The 13,113-nt window shown below is 55.2% G+C and overlaps 1 protein-coding gene across 1 annotated transcript; it reads left to right on the top strand.

Annotated features, from left to right (window-relative positions):
* The first annotated feature begins 10,177 nt into the window (after positions 1–10,177).
* On the top strand, positions 10,178–12,804 carry LOC100277020 (uncharacterized). Its single transcript, NM_001150693.1, is given in 2 exon segments — positions 10,178–10,630; positions 12,225–12,804. Coding segments are annotated over 2 exon segments (489 nt in total). The 5' UTR covers positions 10,178–10,221; the 3' UTR covers positions 12,305–12,804.
* The last annotated feature ends 309 nt before the right edge of the window (positions 12,805–13,113 follow it).

Raw genomic sequence — 13,113 nt, 5'->3', positions numbered from 1 at the left:
ACTAAGTCTCGCCTGTTTATTATCTGTACCGCTTCACCGAGCATGAGTCGCCCCGTGTCAAGGTGACGAGTGAGGTATCCGTATCCCGGAGGCGTAGGAATCCCTCGGCTCGATCGGCCTTGTTGTCTGAGGCTCCTCCAGCTTAGTTAAAGAGACCCCTCGGCCGCTCTTCGATGAGCCGAGGCTGGGGGTAGCGATATCAGTACGAACAGAGGCGGAGTTGGCTCGAAAATGGGAACCTGGTTGGCCGGAGCCTAGCCAGGTTGTCCGTCAGCGGATCCGACGCCGAAGTCGATCAGCCGAGGCCTCGGGTCGGGCTAGCGCCCTTGGAAGATGGTTGGCCGAGGCCCCGGGGGTAGCCGGCCGAGCCGCCTGCTCGGGCCGGATTCCCGGAGAAGTCCCTGAATCGCGTCGCCGTCCGAGGCTGGGTCGGACCTTGCTGAAGACGTCGTCGACGCCGAGGGTGCTACGCCCCCTTCAGCGTGAAGACCTGAGCCTGCAGGATCAGATCGTCTTGTAGCATGTGCCTTCTGCGGCCGCTGAGGCCAGAAAACACACCCTCGCTGCGCTTGCAAAGCTGCGTCTCTTTTCCCCTTATTCCGAGCCTCTGGACTTTCCGTCGGTAACAGGGATGTTTGTGCGGGCGAGAGCTGCTTCTCGCGGAAGGTGATGAGTGAGGTATCCGTATCCCAGGGGCGTAGGAGTCCCTCGGCTCGGTCGGCCTTGCCGCTTATGCGTACCTTCACCCGTCCATGAGGCCCTGTCTCCGACTTAGTCGAGGAAGCTTGAAGGACCACTTTGACAGAAGAGCTTCCGAATGTGAAGACTTGTCCGGTCCACGGAGTCACTTTATCCGAACGCGAGTTACTTATCGCAGAAGGTGATGAGTGAGGTATCCGTATCCCGGAGGCGTAGGAGTCCCTCGGCTCGGTCAGCCTTGGCTGCTTACGTGTACTCCGTCGTTTCCAGGATCCGCTTTTCGAAGTAGTCAAAAAGCACGGAAGAAATTCTGCTAAAAAGAGATCTTTTTTTGAAGGAAAAAATTTGACGCAGAGGGGGTCTCCCCCTTTTAGCCCCCGAGGGAGGGTCGGGCTTTGCCGAGGCGAGGCCGGCCCTTCCTTGATGACTAAACTTTTGCGTGGGTGCGAGGTATATGAACAACTTGAAAACATCTTAAGGGTAGAAGCGACGTAGCTGTTTGATGTTCCAAGCGTTGCCGTAGACCTCGCCTTGATTGTTGGCCAGCTTGTATGTTCCGGGCTTCAGGACTTGGGCGATGACGAATGGCCCCTCCCAGGGGGGCGTGAGCTTGTGCCTCCCTCGGGCGTCCTGCCGTAGCCGAAGCACCAGATCGCCCACCTGGAGGTCTCGGGACCGGACCCCTCGGGCGTGGTAGCGTCACAGGGACTGCTGGTACCGCGCCGAGTGTAGTAAGGCCTTGTCCCGAGCCTCCTCCAGCTGGTCCAGTGAGTCTTCTCGGCTAGCTTGGTTGCTTTGTTCGTTGTAGGCCCTCGCCCTCGGGGAGCCGTATTCCAGGTCAGTGGGCAAGATGACCTCGGCCCCATAGACCAGGAAGAACGGCGTGAAACCCGTGGCTCGGCTCGGCATTGTCCTCAGGCTCCAGACCACCGAGGGGAGTTCCTTCATCCATCGCTTGCCGAACTTGTTGAGGCCGTTGTAGATCCGGGGCTTGAGCCCTTGTAGAATCATGCCGTTGGCACGCTCTACTTGCCCATTCGTCATGGGATGAGCCACGGCAGCCCAGTCCACCCGGATGTGGTGGTCTTCGCAGAAATCCAAGAATTTTTTGCCGGTTAACTGGGTACCGTTGTCGGTGATGATGGAGTTTGGGACCCCGAAGCGATGGATGATGTTGGTGAAAAACGCCACCGCCTGCTCGGACCTGATGCTGTTCAGGGGTCGGACCTCGATCCACTTGGAGAATTTGTCGATGGCGACCAGCAGGTGCGTGTAGCCCCCGGGCGCCTTCTGCAAGGGACCGACGAGGTCCAGACCCCATACAGCAAAGGGCCAGGTGATGGGTATCGTCTGCAGAGCCTGAGCGGGCAGGTGGGTCTGCTTCGCATAGAATTGGCACCCTTCGCAGGTGCGGACAATTCTAGTGGCGTCAGCCACCGCCGTTGGCCAGTAGAAGCCTTGTCGGAAAGCATTCCCAACAAGGGCTCGGGGTGCTGCATGATGGCCGCAAGCCCCCGAGTGTATTTCTTGCAGGAGTTCCTGACCTTCGGCGATGGAGATGCATCGCTGGAGGACGCCTGAGGGGCTGCGGTGGTAGAGCTCCTCCTCATCGCCCAGTAAGACGAACGACTTGGCGCGTCGCGCTACCCGCCGAGCCTCGGCTTGGTCGAGGGGTAGCTCTCCTCGGTGGAGATATTGCAGGTACGGGGCCTGCCAATCTTGATCAGGCGTGGCCCCGCTCTGCCCTTCCTCGACGTCCAGTGCCTCGCCCTCGGGGGCCGAGGGTGCCTCGGGCTGTGCCGAGGGTGCCTCGGGCTCGGAAGCGTCGTCGATCTTGACAGAGGGTTGATGCAGATCCCGGGAGAAGACGTCTGGGGGGACCGTCGTTCGCCCCGAGGCTATTTTAGCCAGCTCGTCTGCAGTCTCGTTGTAGCGCCGAGCGATGTGGTTGAGCTCGAGCCCGAAGAACTTGTCTTCCAGGCGCCGAACCTCATCGCAGTAGGCCTCCATCTTCGGGTCACGGCAGTGGGAGTTCTTCATGACTTGGTCGATGACGAGCTGCGAGTCACCACGGGCGTCGAGGCGTCTGACCCCTAGCTCGATGGCGATCCGCAACCCGTTGACCAGAGCTTCGTACTCGGCCACATTGTTGGATGCCGGGAAATGGAGGCGTAGCACGTAGCGTAGGTGCTTTCCGAGGGGCGAGATGAAGAGCAGGCCCGTGCCGGCTCCCGTCTTCATCAGCGACCCGTCGAAAAACATGGTCCAGAGCTCCGGTTGGATCGGAGCTGTCGGCAGCTGGGTGTCGACCCATTCGGCCACGAAGTCCGCCAACACCTGGGACTTTATGGCCTTCCGAGGGGCGAACGAGATCGTTTCGCCCATGATTTCCACCGCCCACTTTGCGATCCTGCCCGAGGCCTCTCGGCACTGGATGATCTCCCCCAGGGGGAAGGATGACACCACAGTTACCGGATGAGACTCGAAGTAGTGTCGTAACTTTCGCCTTGTTAGGATCACAGCATACAGCAGCTTCTGAACTTGTGGGTAGCGGATCTTGGTCTCGGACAGTACTTCGCTGACGAAGTAGACTGGCCTCTGAACAGGCAATGCATGCCCTTCCTCTTGCCTCTCGACCACAATCGCGGCGCTAACCACCTGAGTGGTTGCGGCGACGTAGACCAAGAGGGCTTCTCCATCAGCTGGGGGCACCAAGACAGGCGCCTTCGTAAGGAGCGCCTTCAGGTTCCTGAGGGCTTCCTCGGCCTCAGGGGTCCAAGCGAAACACTCGGCCTTCCTTAAGAGGCGGTACAGAGGCAGACCTCTTTCGCCGAGGCGTGAGATGAAGCGGCTCAGGGCCGCAAGACATCCCATGACCCTTTGTATGCCTTTTAAGTCCTTGATGGGTCCCATGCTGGTGATGGCTGCGATCTTCTCCGGGTTGGCTTCGATGCCACGCTCGGAGACGATGAACCCCAGGAGCATGCCTCGGGGCACCCCGAAGACACACTTCTCAGGATTAAGCTTGACTCCTTTCGCCTTGAGACATCGGAATGTCACTTCAAGGTCGGAGAGGAGGTCGGAAGCCTTCCTTGTCTTGACTACGATGTCATCGACGTAGGCCTCGACTGTGCGACCGATGTGTTCGCCGAACACATGGTTCATGCACCGCTGGTACGTCGCGCCCGCATTCCTCAAACCGAACGGCATGGTGACATAGCAGTACATGCCGAACGACGTGATGAAAGAAGTCGCGAGCTGGTCGGACTCTTTCATCCGGATTTGGTGATACCCTGAGTAGGCATCGAGGAAGGACAGGGTTTCGCACCCAGCAGTGGAATCCACGATTTGATCGATGCGAGGCAGAGGGTAGGGAACCTTCGGACATGCTTTGTTGAGACCAGTGTAGTCTACACACATCCGCCATTTCCCCCCTTTCTTCCTCACAAGCACAGGGTTGGCAAGCCATTTGGGATGGAATACCTCTTTGATGAACCCCGCTGCCATCAGCTTGTGGATCTCTTCGCCAATCACTCTGCGCTTCTCCTCGTCGAATCGGCGCAGAGGCTGCCTGACGGGTCGGGCTCCGGCTCGAATATCCAGCGAGTGCTCGGCGACATCCCTCGGTATGCCGGGCATGTCCGAGGGACTCCACGCAAAGACGTCGGCGTTTGCGCGGAGAAAGTCGACGAGCACTGCTTCCTATTTGGGGTCGAGCCCGGAACCGATTCGGATCTGCTTGGAGGCGTCGCCACTGGGGTCGAGTGGGACAGCCTTAACCGTCTCCGCTGGCTCGAAGTTGCCGGCATGGCGCTTCACATCTGGCACCTCTTGGGAGAGGTTCTCCAGGTCGGCGATGAGGGCCTCGGACTCGGCGAGGGCCTCGGCGTACTCCACGCACTCCACGTCGCATTCGAATGCGTGTTTGTACGTGGGGCCGACGGTGATGACCCCGTTGGGGCCCGACATCTTCAGCTTTAGGTAGGTGTAGTTGGGGACGGCCATGAACTTCGCGTAGCATGGCCTTCCCAGTACCGCGTGGTAGGTTCCTCGGAACCCGACCACCTCGAACGTCAAAGTCTCCCTTCGGAAGTTGGAGGGTGTTCCGAAGCAGACGGGGAGGTCGAGTTGTCCGAGGGGCTGGACGCGCTTCCCAGGGATGATCCCGTGGAAGGGCGTAGCGCCTGCTCGGACGGAGGACAGATCGACGCGTAGGAGCTTGAGGGTCTCGGCGTAGATGATGTTGAGGCAGCTGCCCCCATCCATCAGGACCTTGGTGAGCCTGACGTTGCTGATGACGGGGTCGACGACGAGCGGGTATTTCCCCGGGCTTGGCACGTGGTCGGGGTGGTCAGCCTGGTCGAAGGTGATGGGCTTGTCGGACCAGTCTAGGTAGACTGGCGCCGCCACCTTCACCGAGCAGACCTCCCGGCGCTCTTGTTTGCGATGCCGAGCCGAGGCATTCGCCGCATGCCCACCGTAGATCATGAAGCAGTCGCGGACCTCGGGGTATTCTCCTGCTTGGTGATCTTCCTTCTTGTCGTCGTCGTGGGCCCTGCCACCCTCCGCGGGTGGCCCGGCCCTGTGGAAGTGGCGCCGAAGCATGACGCACTCCTCGAGAGTGTGCTTGACGGGCCCCTGATGATAGGGGCACGGCTCCTTGAGCATCTTGTCGAAGAGGTTTGCACCTCCGGGGAGCTTCCGAGGGTTCTTGTACTCGGCGGCGGCGACAAGGTCCGCGTCGGCGGCGTCTCGTTTCGATTGCGACTTCTTCTTGCCCTTCTTCTTGGCGCCGCACGGAGTAGACGCCTCGGGAGCCTCTTCCGATGGGCGGCCCTGGGGCTGCTTGTCCTTTCGGAAGATAGCCTCGACCGCCTCCTGGCCAGAGGCGAACTTGGTGGCGATGTCCATCAGCTCGCTCGCCCTGGTGGGGGTCTTGCGACCCAACTTACTCACCAGGTCGTGGCAGGTGGTGCCGGCGAGGAACGCGCCGATGACATCCGAGTTGGTGATGTTGGGCAGCTCGGTGCGCTGCTTCGAGAATCGCCGGATGTAGTCCCGGAGCGACTCTCCCGGCTGCTGCCGGCAGCTTCGAAGGTCCCAGGAATTCCCGGGGCGCACGTATGTGCCCTGGAAATTGCCGGCGAAGGCTTGGACCAAGTCGTCCCAGCTGGAGATCTGCCCCGGAGGCAGGTGCTCCAACCAGGCGCGAGCAGTGTCGGAGAGGAACAGGGGGAGGTTTCGGATGATGAGGTTGTCGTCGTCCGTTCCACCCAGTTGGCAGGCCAGGCGGTAGTCCGCAAGCCACAGTTCCGGTCTCGTTTCCCCCGAGTACTTCGTGATAGTAGTCGGGGGTCGGAACCGGGTCGGGAACGGCGCCCGTCGGATGGCCCGACTGAAGGCCTGCGGACCGGGTGGTTCGGGCGAGGGACTCTGATCCTCCCCGCTGTCGTAGCGCCCCCCACGTCTGGGGTGGTAGCCTCGGCGCACCCTTTCGTCGAGGTGGGCCCGACGGTCGCGTCGATGGTGCTCGTTGCCGAGGTGGCCCGGGGCCGCAGGCGCGGTGTTGCGCGTGCGCCCGGTGTAGACCGAGGCTTCCCGCATGAATCGGGAAGTCGCGGCATGAGGTTCCGAGGGGTATCCCTGCCTTCGGGAGGCAGTGCTCTCGGCCCGTCGGGCCGCAGCGCCTTCCAGGAGATTCTTGAGCTCTCCTTGGATTCGCCGACCCTCGGTAGTTGATGGCTCCGGCATCGCGCGGAGGAGCATCGCTGCGGCTGCCAGGTTCTGACCGACCCCGCTGGATGCGGGTGGCGGCCTGACCCTGACATCGTTGGCGACGAGGTGCTGGAGACCTTGGGACAGGTGACGTATTTCTCCGGCCGGGGGTTGGCTCGCCCATACCCGTCCGACGTCCTGACGGAACGGCTCAAGCGCTCCTGTTCCCTCGTCGAGCCTGGCCTGCGCCCCGCGGACTTGCTCGAGTTGTGGGTCGTAACCCCCCGCCGGAACGGGGACCACAGCTAGCTCCCGCGGGATGTCGGCGCGAGGCGCCGGCCTAGGAAGATCACCGTCCTCTGGCATGCCGAGATGGTTGCCTTCGGAGGGATCCCCTAGCTCGATGTGGAAACATTCGCGGCTTGGGCCGCAGCCCTCGTTGTCAAGGCTGTGGCTTCCGTCGGAACAGTCGGAGAGGCAGTAGTTACATGCGGTCATGAAGTCCCGCATGGCACTGGGGTTGCCAAGTCCAGAGAAATCCCAACAGATGCTGGGATCGTCATCTTCCTCGGACCCAGAGGGCCCGTAGGTTGAGACGTCCGTCAACCGGTCCCAAGGCGACCGCATACGAAACCCCAGTGGGGTTGCACTCACCTCAATGAGAGCGCCCGCCAAAGCAAGGTTGCTAGGCGGGTTGAGGCCGAGTCGAAATGACGTAAGATGGGGATTAGTCAGTACCTTTTGGTCGACGCGGAGCGACGTAGTCACATCGGTGACTGGTTGCGCCGTCATCTCAGGTACAAGGGCGACGTCCTGCAAGCTCTCCGCGAGCGCGCTGGCGTCGTCTTCTTGCTCGGGATCAGCGTGTCGCGGGGGGACGGCGCTTGCCTTCGTCTCGAACGCGAGGTCGACGCCCGGCGTGCCTTCCGTCGGGGCGTCGGGGGCGTCGATTCGCTCGACGACCGACGAAGCGCGGCCTCCCGCTTGGCCTTGGTTGCCCCGCCTCCTCCTCCATTGGCGGGGGAGAGGACGGAGCGAGCTCGAATGTTGTTCTTCCACCACGCGGGGAAGATGTCGTCGATTCCGCCGCCGGCGGGCGGGTTGTCGGCCGCCATTGTCGTTGTCGCACGGCGGTGGAAGGAGTATCATGTCGTAGCTGCCGTCGAAGGACATGAACTCAAGATTCCCGAAACGGAGCACCGTCCCGGGCCGGAGAGGTTGCTGGAGACTGCCCATCTGGAGCTTGACGGGAAGCTGTTCGTCAGCACGCAGCAGGCCCCTACCTGGCGCGCCAACTGTCGGCGTTTCGAGACCGGGGGGTCCCTAAGCCGACGAGTGAGTGTGCTGCGGGCCCCAGCCCAGATGGGTCGAGCGCGTGGGCGAGCGCGAAGGGGGGAGAGGCGAGGTGGCCGGAGACGGGCGTGAGAGAGGTGGAAGTCCCGCGGCCTTCGTGTTCGTCCCGCGCCCAGGTCGGGTGCGCTTGAAGTAGGGGGGTTACAAGCGTCCACGCGGGTGAGGGAAGCGAGCGGCTCCAAGAGAGCGCCTGTCCCGTCCTCGGTCCCGCGCGGCCAACCTTCTCTAAGAAGGCCCTGGTCCTTCCTTTTATAGTCGTAAGGAGAGGGTCCAGGTGTACAATGAGGGGTGTAGCAGAGTGCTACGTGTCTAGCGGAGGGAGAGCTAGCGCCCTAAGTACATGCCAATGTGGCAGCCGGAGAGATCTTGGCACCCTGCTGGCGTGATGTCGTGGCTGTCGGAGGAGCAACGGAGCTTGGCGGAAGGACAGCTGTCGGAGCGGTCGAGTCCTTGCTGACGTCCACCTGCTTCCGTAAGAGAGCTGAGAGCCGCCGCCGTCATGGAGATTGGGAGGCGCCATTATTGCCTATCTGGCGGAGCTGGTCAGATGGGACACCGGTCTTGTTCTCTGCGGCCCGAGTCGGTTCGGGGTGGAGTGGTGATGGCGCTCCCTGTTGACGTGGCGGGCCCGCGCCCGAGGCCGGGCGACGTGGGGGCTCCTCCGAAGCTGGGGTCGTATCTGTCTTCCGTTGCCGAGGCCGAGTCCGAGCCCCTGGGTCGGGCGAGGCGGAAGTCGTTCGGCAGAGGCCAGGGCGGAGTCCGAGCCCTGGGGTCGGGCGAGGCGGAGTTCGTCGTCTTCCGGGGCCGAGCCCGAGTCCGAGCCCTGGGGTCGGGCGGAGCGGAGTTCGCCGTCTTCCGGGTCTTAGCCCGAGTCCGAGCCCTGGGGTCGGGCGGAGCGGAGTTCGCCGTCTTCCGGGTCTTAGCCCGAGTCCGAGCCCTGGGGTCGGGCGGAGCGAAGTTCCCTATGGCGCCCCTGGCGAGGCCTGACTGCCTGTCAGACTCACTCTGTCGAGTGGCACCGCAGTCGGAGTGGCGCAGGCGGCGCTGTCCTTCTGTCAGACCGATCAGTGGAGCAGCGGAGTGACGGCGGTCACTTCGGCTCTGCCGGGGGGCATGCGTCAGGATAGAGGTGTCAGGCCACCTTCGCGTTAAATGCCCCTGCAACTCGGTCGGTCGGTGCGACGATTTAGTCAGGGTTGCTTCTTAGCGAAGCCAAGGCCTCGGGCGAGCCGGAGATGTGTCCGCCGTTAAAAGGGGGGCCTCGGGCGAGACGGAAGTCCCTCGAGGTCGGCTGCCCGAGGCCGAGGCTAGGCTCGGGTGAAGCGTGATCGAGTCACTCGTATGGACTGATCCCTGACTTAATCGTACCCATCAGGCCTCTGCAGCTTTATGCTGATGGGGTTACCAGCTGAGAATTAGGCGCCTTGAGGGTACCCCTAATTATGGTCCCCGACAAATATGCTAAGCTTTATTAGAGTAGTCCAAACATCCCAAGGAGCTAAACTTTAACACTTCAATTCATATGACTAAAACTTAGCAGGAAGCTAAAATTTATCCCGTAAAATTGAAACGGGCCTAAAAATGATGTGTTAAAGTTTAGCACCCATTAACACTTTAGTTCCAAAAAATACTAACTATGCTAAAAGTGGTCCCCACCATATTTTGCATTGAATATCCCTCTCTCCCCTACAATCGATGGCGTGCTCTAGTAAAGCCCAAGTGCTAAAATTTAACACCTTATCAAGCTATTGGAACAAATAGGCTAAACGCTAAATTTTGTTGTTAAACTTTATCACTATTGGACCAAATAGGCTCTAAGTGTTAATTTTAGATATGTGGACCAGTGCCTTAATACTTATATCTCCTAAAATTCTAGCGCAAGAACACCTAAATTCAAATTGCCTAATAAAAGTAGAATGAAAGTGGTAATCCGAACTGTTAGAACAAATTTAATATTTTAAAATAGATATGTATTAAATTTGACGTTGATCTTTTTTTATGTTATCAAGCACATTAGTATAAATATGAATAAAATATTATATAAGTTGTTTTATGTATTATTTGCTCCTTACAACACAAAAGTTGAAAAAATTATCGAATTTGTTTCCGAATCCATATCAAAGTTTATATATATTATTTGAAAAAACATAGTATGAATTTGAGGTTTACCTTTTATGAATCTTAACAAGCTGAATATTAAAAACAAGAATACAAATTTATATTGTATATTCTATATCCTATTTATTTACAATAAAAAATTTAATTACCAAATAAATACTGTTTCCGACCGTTTTTATTCCTAAATTATAAAACACTCTAAAAGATCCTACCCAAAAACCATTTTAAGCCAAGACGCACTCGCTGATCCTACCCAAAAACCATTTTAAGCCAAGACGCACTCGCTTCGGTTATATAATAGGGTAGACGCCCAACTCGAACCTGAGTACCTGAGAAATGGCGGCCGTCTCCTCCACCTCAACCGCCGCCTCCTACTTCTCCCCGCAGCCGCAGCTGCCGATCTCCACCGCCGACCCTGCCGCCAGCAAAAGTAGGTTGATGCGGCAGCCACGGCGGAGCAGCAGCTTCGTGATGGTGGAGGCGTCCTCTGCCAGCGGCAGCGACGGCGGGGTGGCCAGGACGAAGAGCCTCACGGAGGACGACCTGGAGGAGCTCAAGGGCTGCCTCGACCTCGGCTTCGGATTCGCGTACAGCGAGATACCCGAGCTCTGCGGGACGCTGCCCGCGCTCGAACTCTGCTACTCCATGACCCGGAGGTTCCTCGACGAGCAGAAGGCGCCGGGGCAGGATGAGGAGTTGGAGCCTGCGTCGCCGCCGCTCCCCAATTGGAGGATCTCTGGCCCGGGTAAAAATCACTTTTCCCTTCTCAGTTTTCGAAATTGGTAACATTTCTTTTTTCATTCACTTGGGAATTGGGTCATTGGGATGATGTGAAATAATAGCTTTAACGTTGAAGGCCTGGTGGTTTTCTGTTTTGGGGGAGTCACAAACTTTTGGTGCCAAATTGAGAAGTTTCTGACAATGTATACTTCATATGCGTGTAAATACACTGCACCAATAAATCAAAGCATGTTTTATTTCTGAGTAACTTGTTTCAAATGTTATGCATCTCTGCTGATGGTGGAGGAACGGGTTGAGTCCATCAGAAAAAAACTGAAGGTCATGAAGAGCAGTCGCGTATCTTTTTTTTTAAATAGCGAAGATCTATCATGTTTTTCCTGTTAGATTGCTGAACTGGTGTATGGTTGGATAACTGATGAAGTAGGTGCTCTTTGAGCTGCTAGTATAACAATTTGCTCGATTCATTAGTGCATCATTTTTTTCTCGTTTTGAGTAAGTTGATGAGTGCCTGTTGACTAATAATTTTCAGTGCGATCTTTTTTATTAAGAAAACTTTGTGACAAAATTTAGTTATGAAAGAATTCAAGATGTTTACATTACTGTCTCTCTTAGAAACACGAAGTCAAAAACTCGTTAGTCAGTCATAAGGGCTCGGTCTGTCAAGTTCAGACATCAAATCCGTCTTATACTAATCCATACTGATTCATTCCTTTTGTTTTTGATGGGCTTTGCTGCCTTTTAAGTTTTAGGAGTACTTTATAGGAGGTTTGACATAGAGAATAAAAATTTCTTCTGCTACTCTATTTCATAGAAGGACATCGATGATAGACACTGCAGGATTCTACCTACCTTTTGGGGTATTGTCAATTCTATGGTTTTGGTGCTATCTGAAATTCTGAATTCGATAGCAAACGAAAACAAAGAGAACTTTCATCATTTTGATTCACAGTGGAGGAACAAAGGTGATACTCGCATTATTGGTTATGTCCCCGTATAGAAGCGACCAGACATAGCATGCATTTCTCAGTGATGTCACTTTTCTCAGTGAGTGCTTACAGTCTTCTCCAAGGCAATCTTCACGACAAAGCAAAGCAAGACTAGGCTCCACTGAATTATGCTCATCTCCTTTCCACCACACGTTTTCTCAAAATGGGGCGTAAATTTGAAGAAAGATTATTCTCCCTTTACCAAAGGTCCATTTTAAACAATCAGGCAGAGAGGTTCACTTTTGTAATTAGAAATATTTTTTTTCGCGGCAATGCCATAACACGTTTTTCATTAAGAAGGAAAAACACATTTCAGAACACGAACTAGAAATATATTTTTATTAGCGAAAAACAGCAGCACAAGTACACAACTATGCCCTCCATGAGACCGTACCTCCATTTTTATTTATTTGACGCCAAGTAGTTCAACTTTGTACCAACAGGGGACAAATAAAAAAGATACCTTGTTTGGCTGTTACGACTCTGTTCTGCCTGTGATTGATTTCTGCTATTTTCCCTTGGGAAAATTAAAATGTATTGGGAAAACGGTGTTCCCAAACTAGCCCTTAAAAAGACACGTTTTTCTTTGCTGATCAGCATTTTTTCTGGCAGGTGACGATCCAGAAGAAGTGAAGGCGAGGTTGAAGTATTGGGCTCAAGCTGTTGCATGCACTGTCAAGCTCTGCAGCTAAACTAAAGGTCGGATAGAGGCTGAAGAATCTGGTTATATGGTTTTGGGATACAGGGAGCGGAAGGGGGTGCTTCTGCTCTCTGGCATGGAAGCGACATGAGTGATCTCATCTGCTTCTACAAAAAAACTTGGGAAGGGGGAGGAACCATGATACGGAACAGCGACAGACCTCGATTCAGAATTTGAGATCCATGGTCTGAGCTTCTACGAAAGGGTTCGGAAGCCTTGCCATTCCTCAGGGTGGGTGGTCCGCATAGTGCAGCGTTTCCAAATGCATGACCTGCTGGTTCTTTTTGCTGTTTCCTTGTAATGATCAATAGGTGCTCTAATTGTCGCACTCTTGTAATAATGTACTGAATCGAATTTTGAGTTTTGGCCTTTTGGGTACTGATCCAAGGGTTGATTAGTTCCAACATTGGTTTATTTTGTGCTACTCTGATATTGCCATGTGCATTATGCTGTTCTACACGTTCGTAGAAGTTAATAGCGCGTTTGGTTTCAGTAATGATGTAATCTATCATCTTCTTACTCACTTTTTGTTTGATTTGTAAAATTGAATAAGTTGATCTATCATCATATCATTCTCATAGCCTCATAATTAGTAATAATATAATGAATGAGCTCTTTTTACCAAATTTGTGGAATGGACTTATGATGCACCATCTTATTAGGAATGAATTGACTCTTCAAACCAAACATACTCTAAGTGTCTGGTTGCTTGGCAAGCTTCAGTTATATATATATATATATATATATATATATATATATATATATATATATATATATATATATATATATATATATATATAT

The sequence above is a fragment of the Zea mays genome, chromosome 3 (genome assembly GCF_902167145.1).
Source record: "Zea mays cultivar B73 chromosome 3, Zm-B73-REFERENCE-NAM-5.0, whole genome shotgun sequence".
Classification (NCBI taxonomy): domain Eukaryota; kingdom Viridiplantae; phylum Streptophyta; class Magnoliopsida; order Poales; family Poaceae; genus Zea; species Zea mays.
The sequence above is the reverse complement of the archived record's forward strand: the minus strand, read 5'-3'. Positions and strand labels throughout refer to the sequence as shown.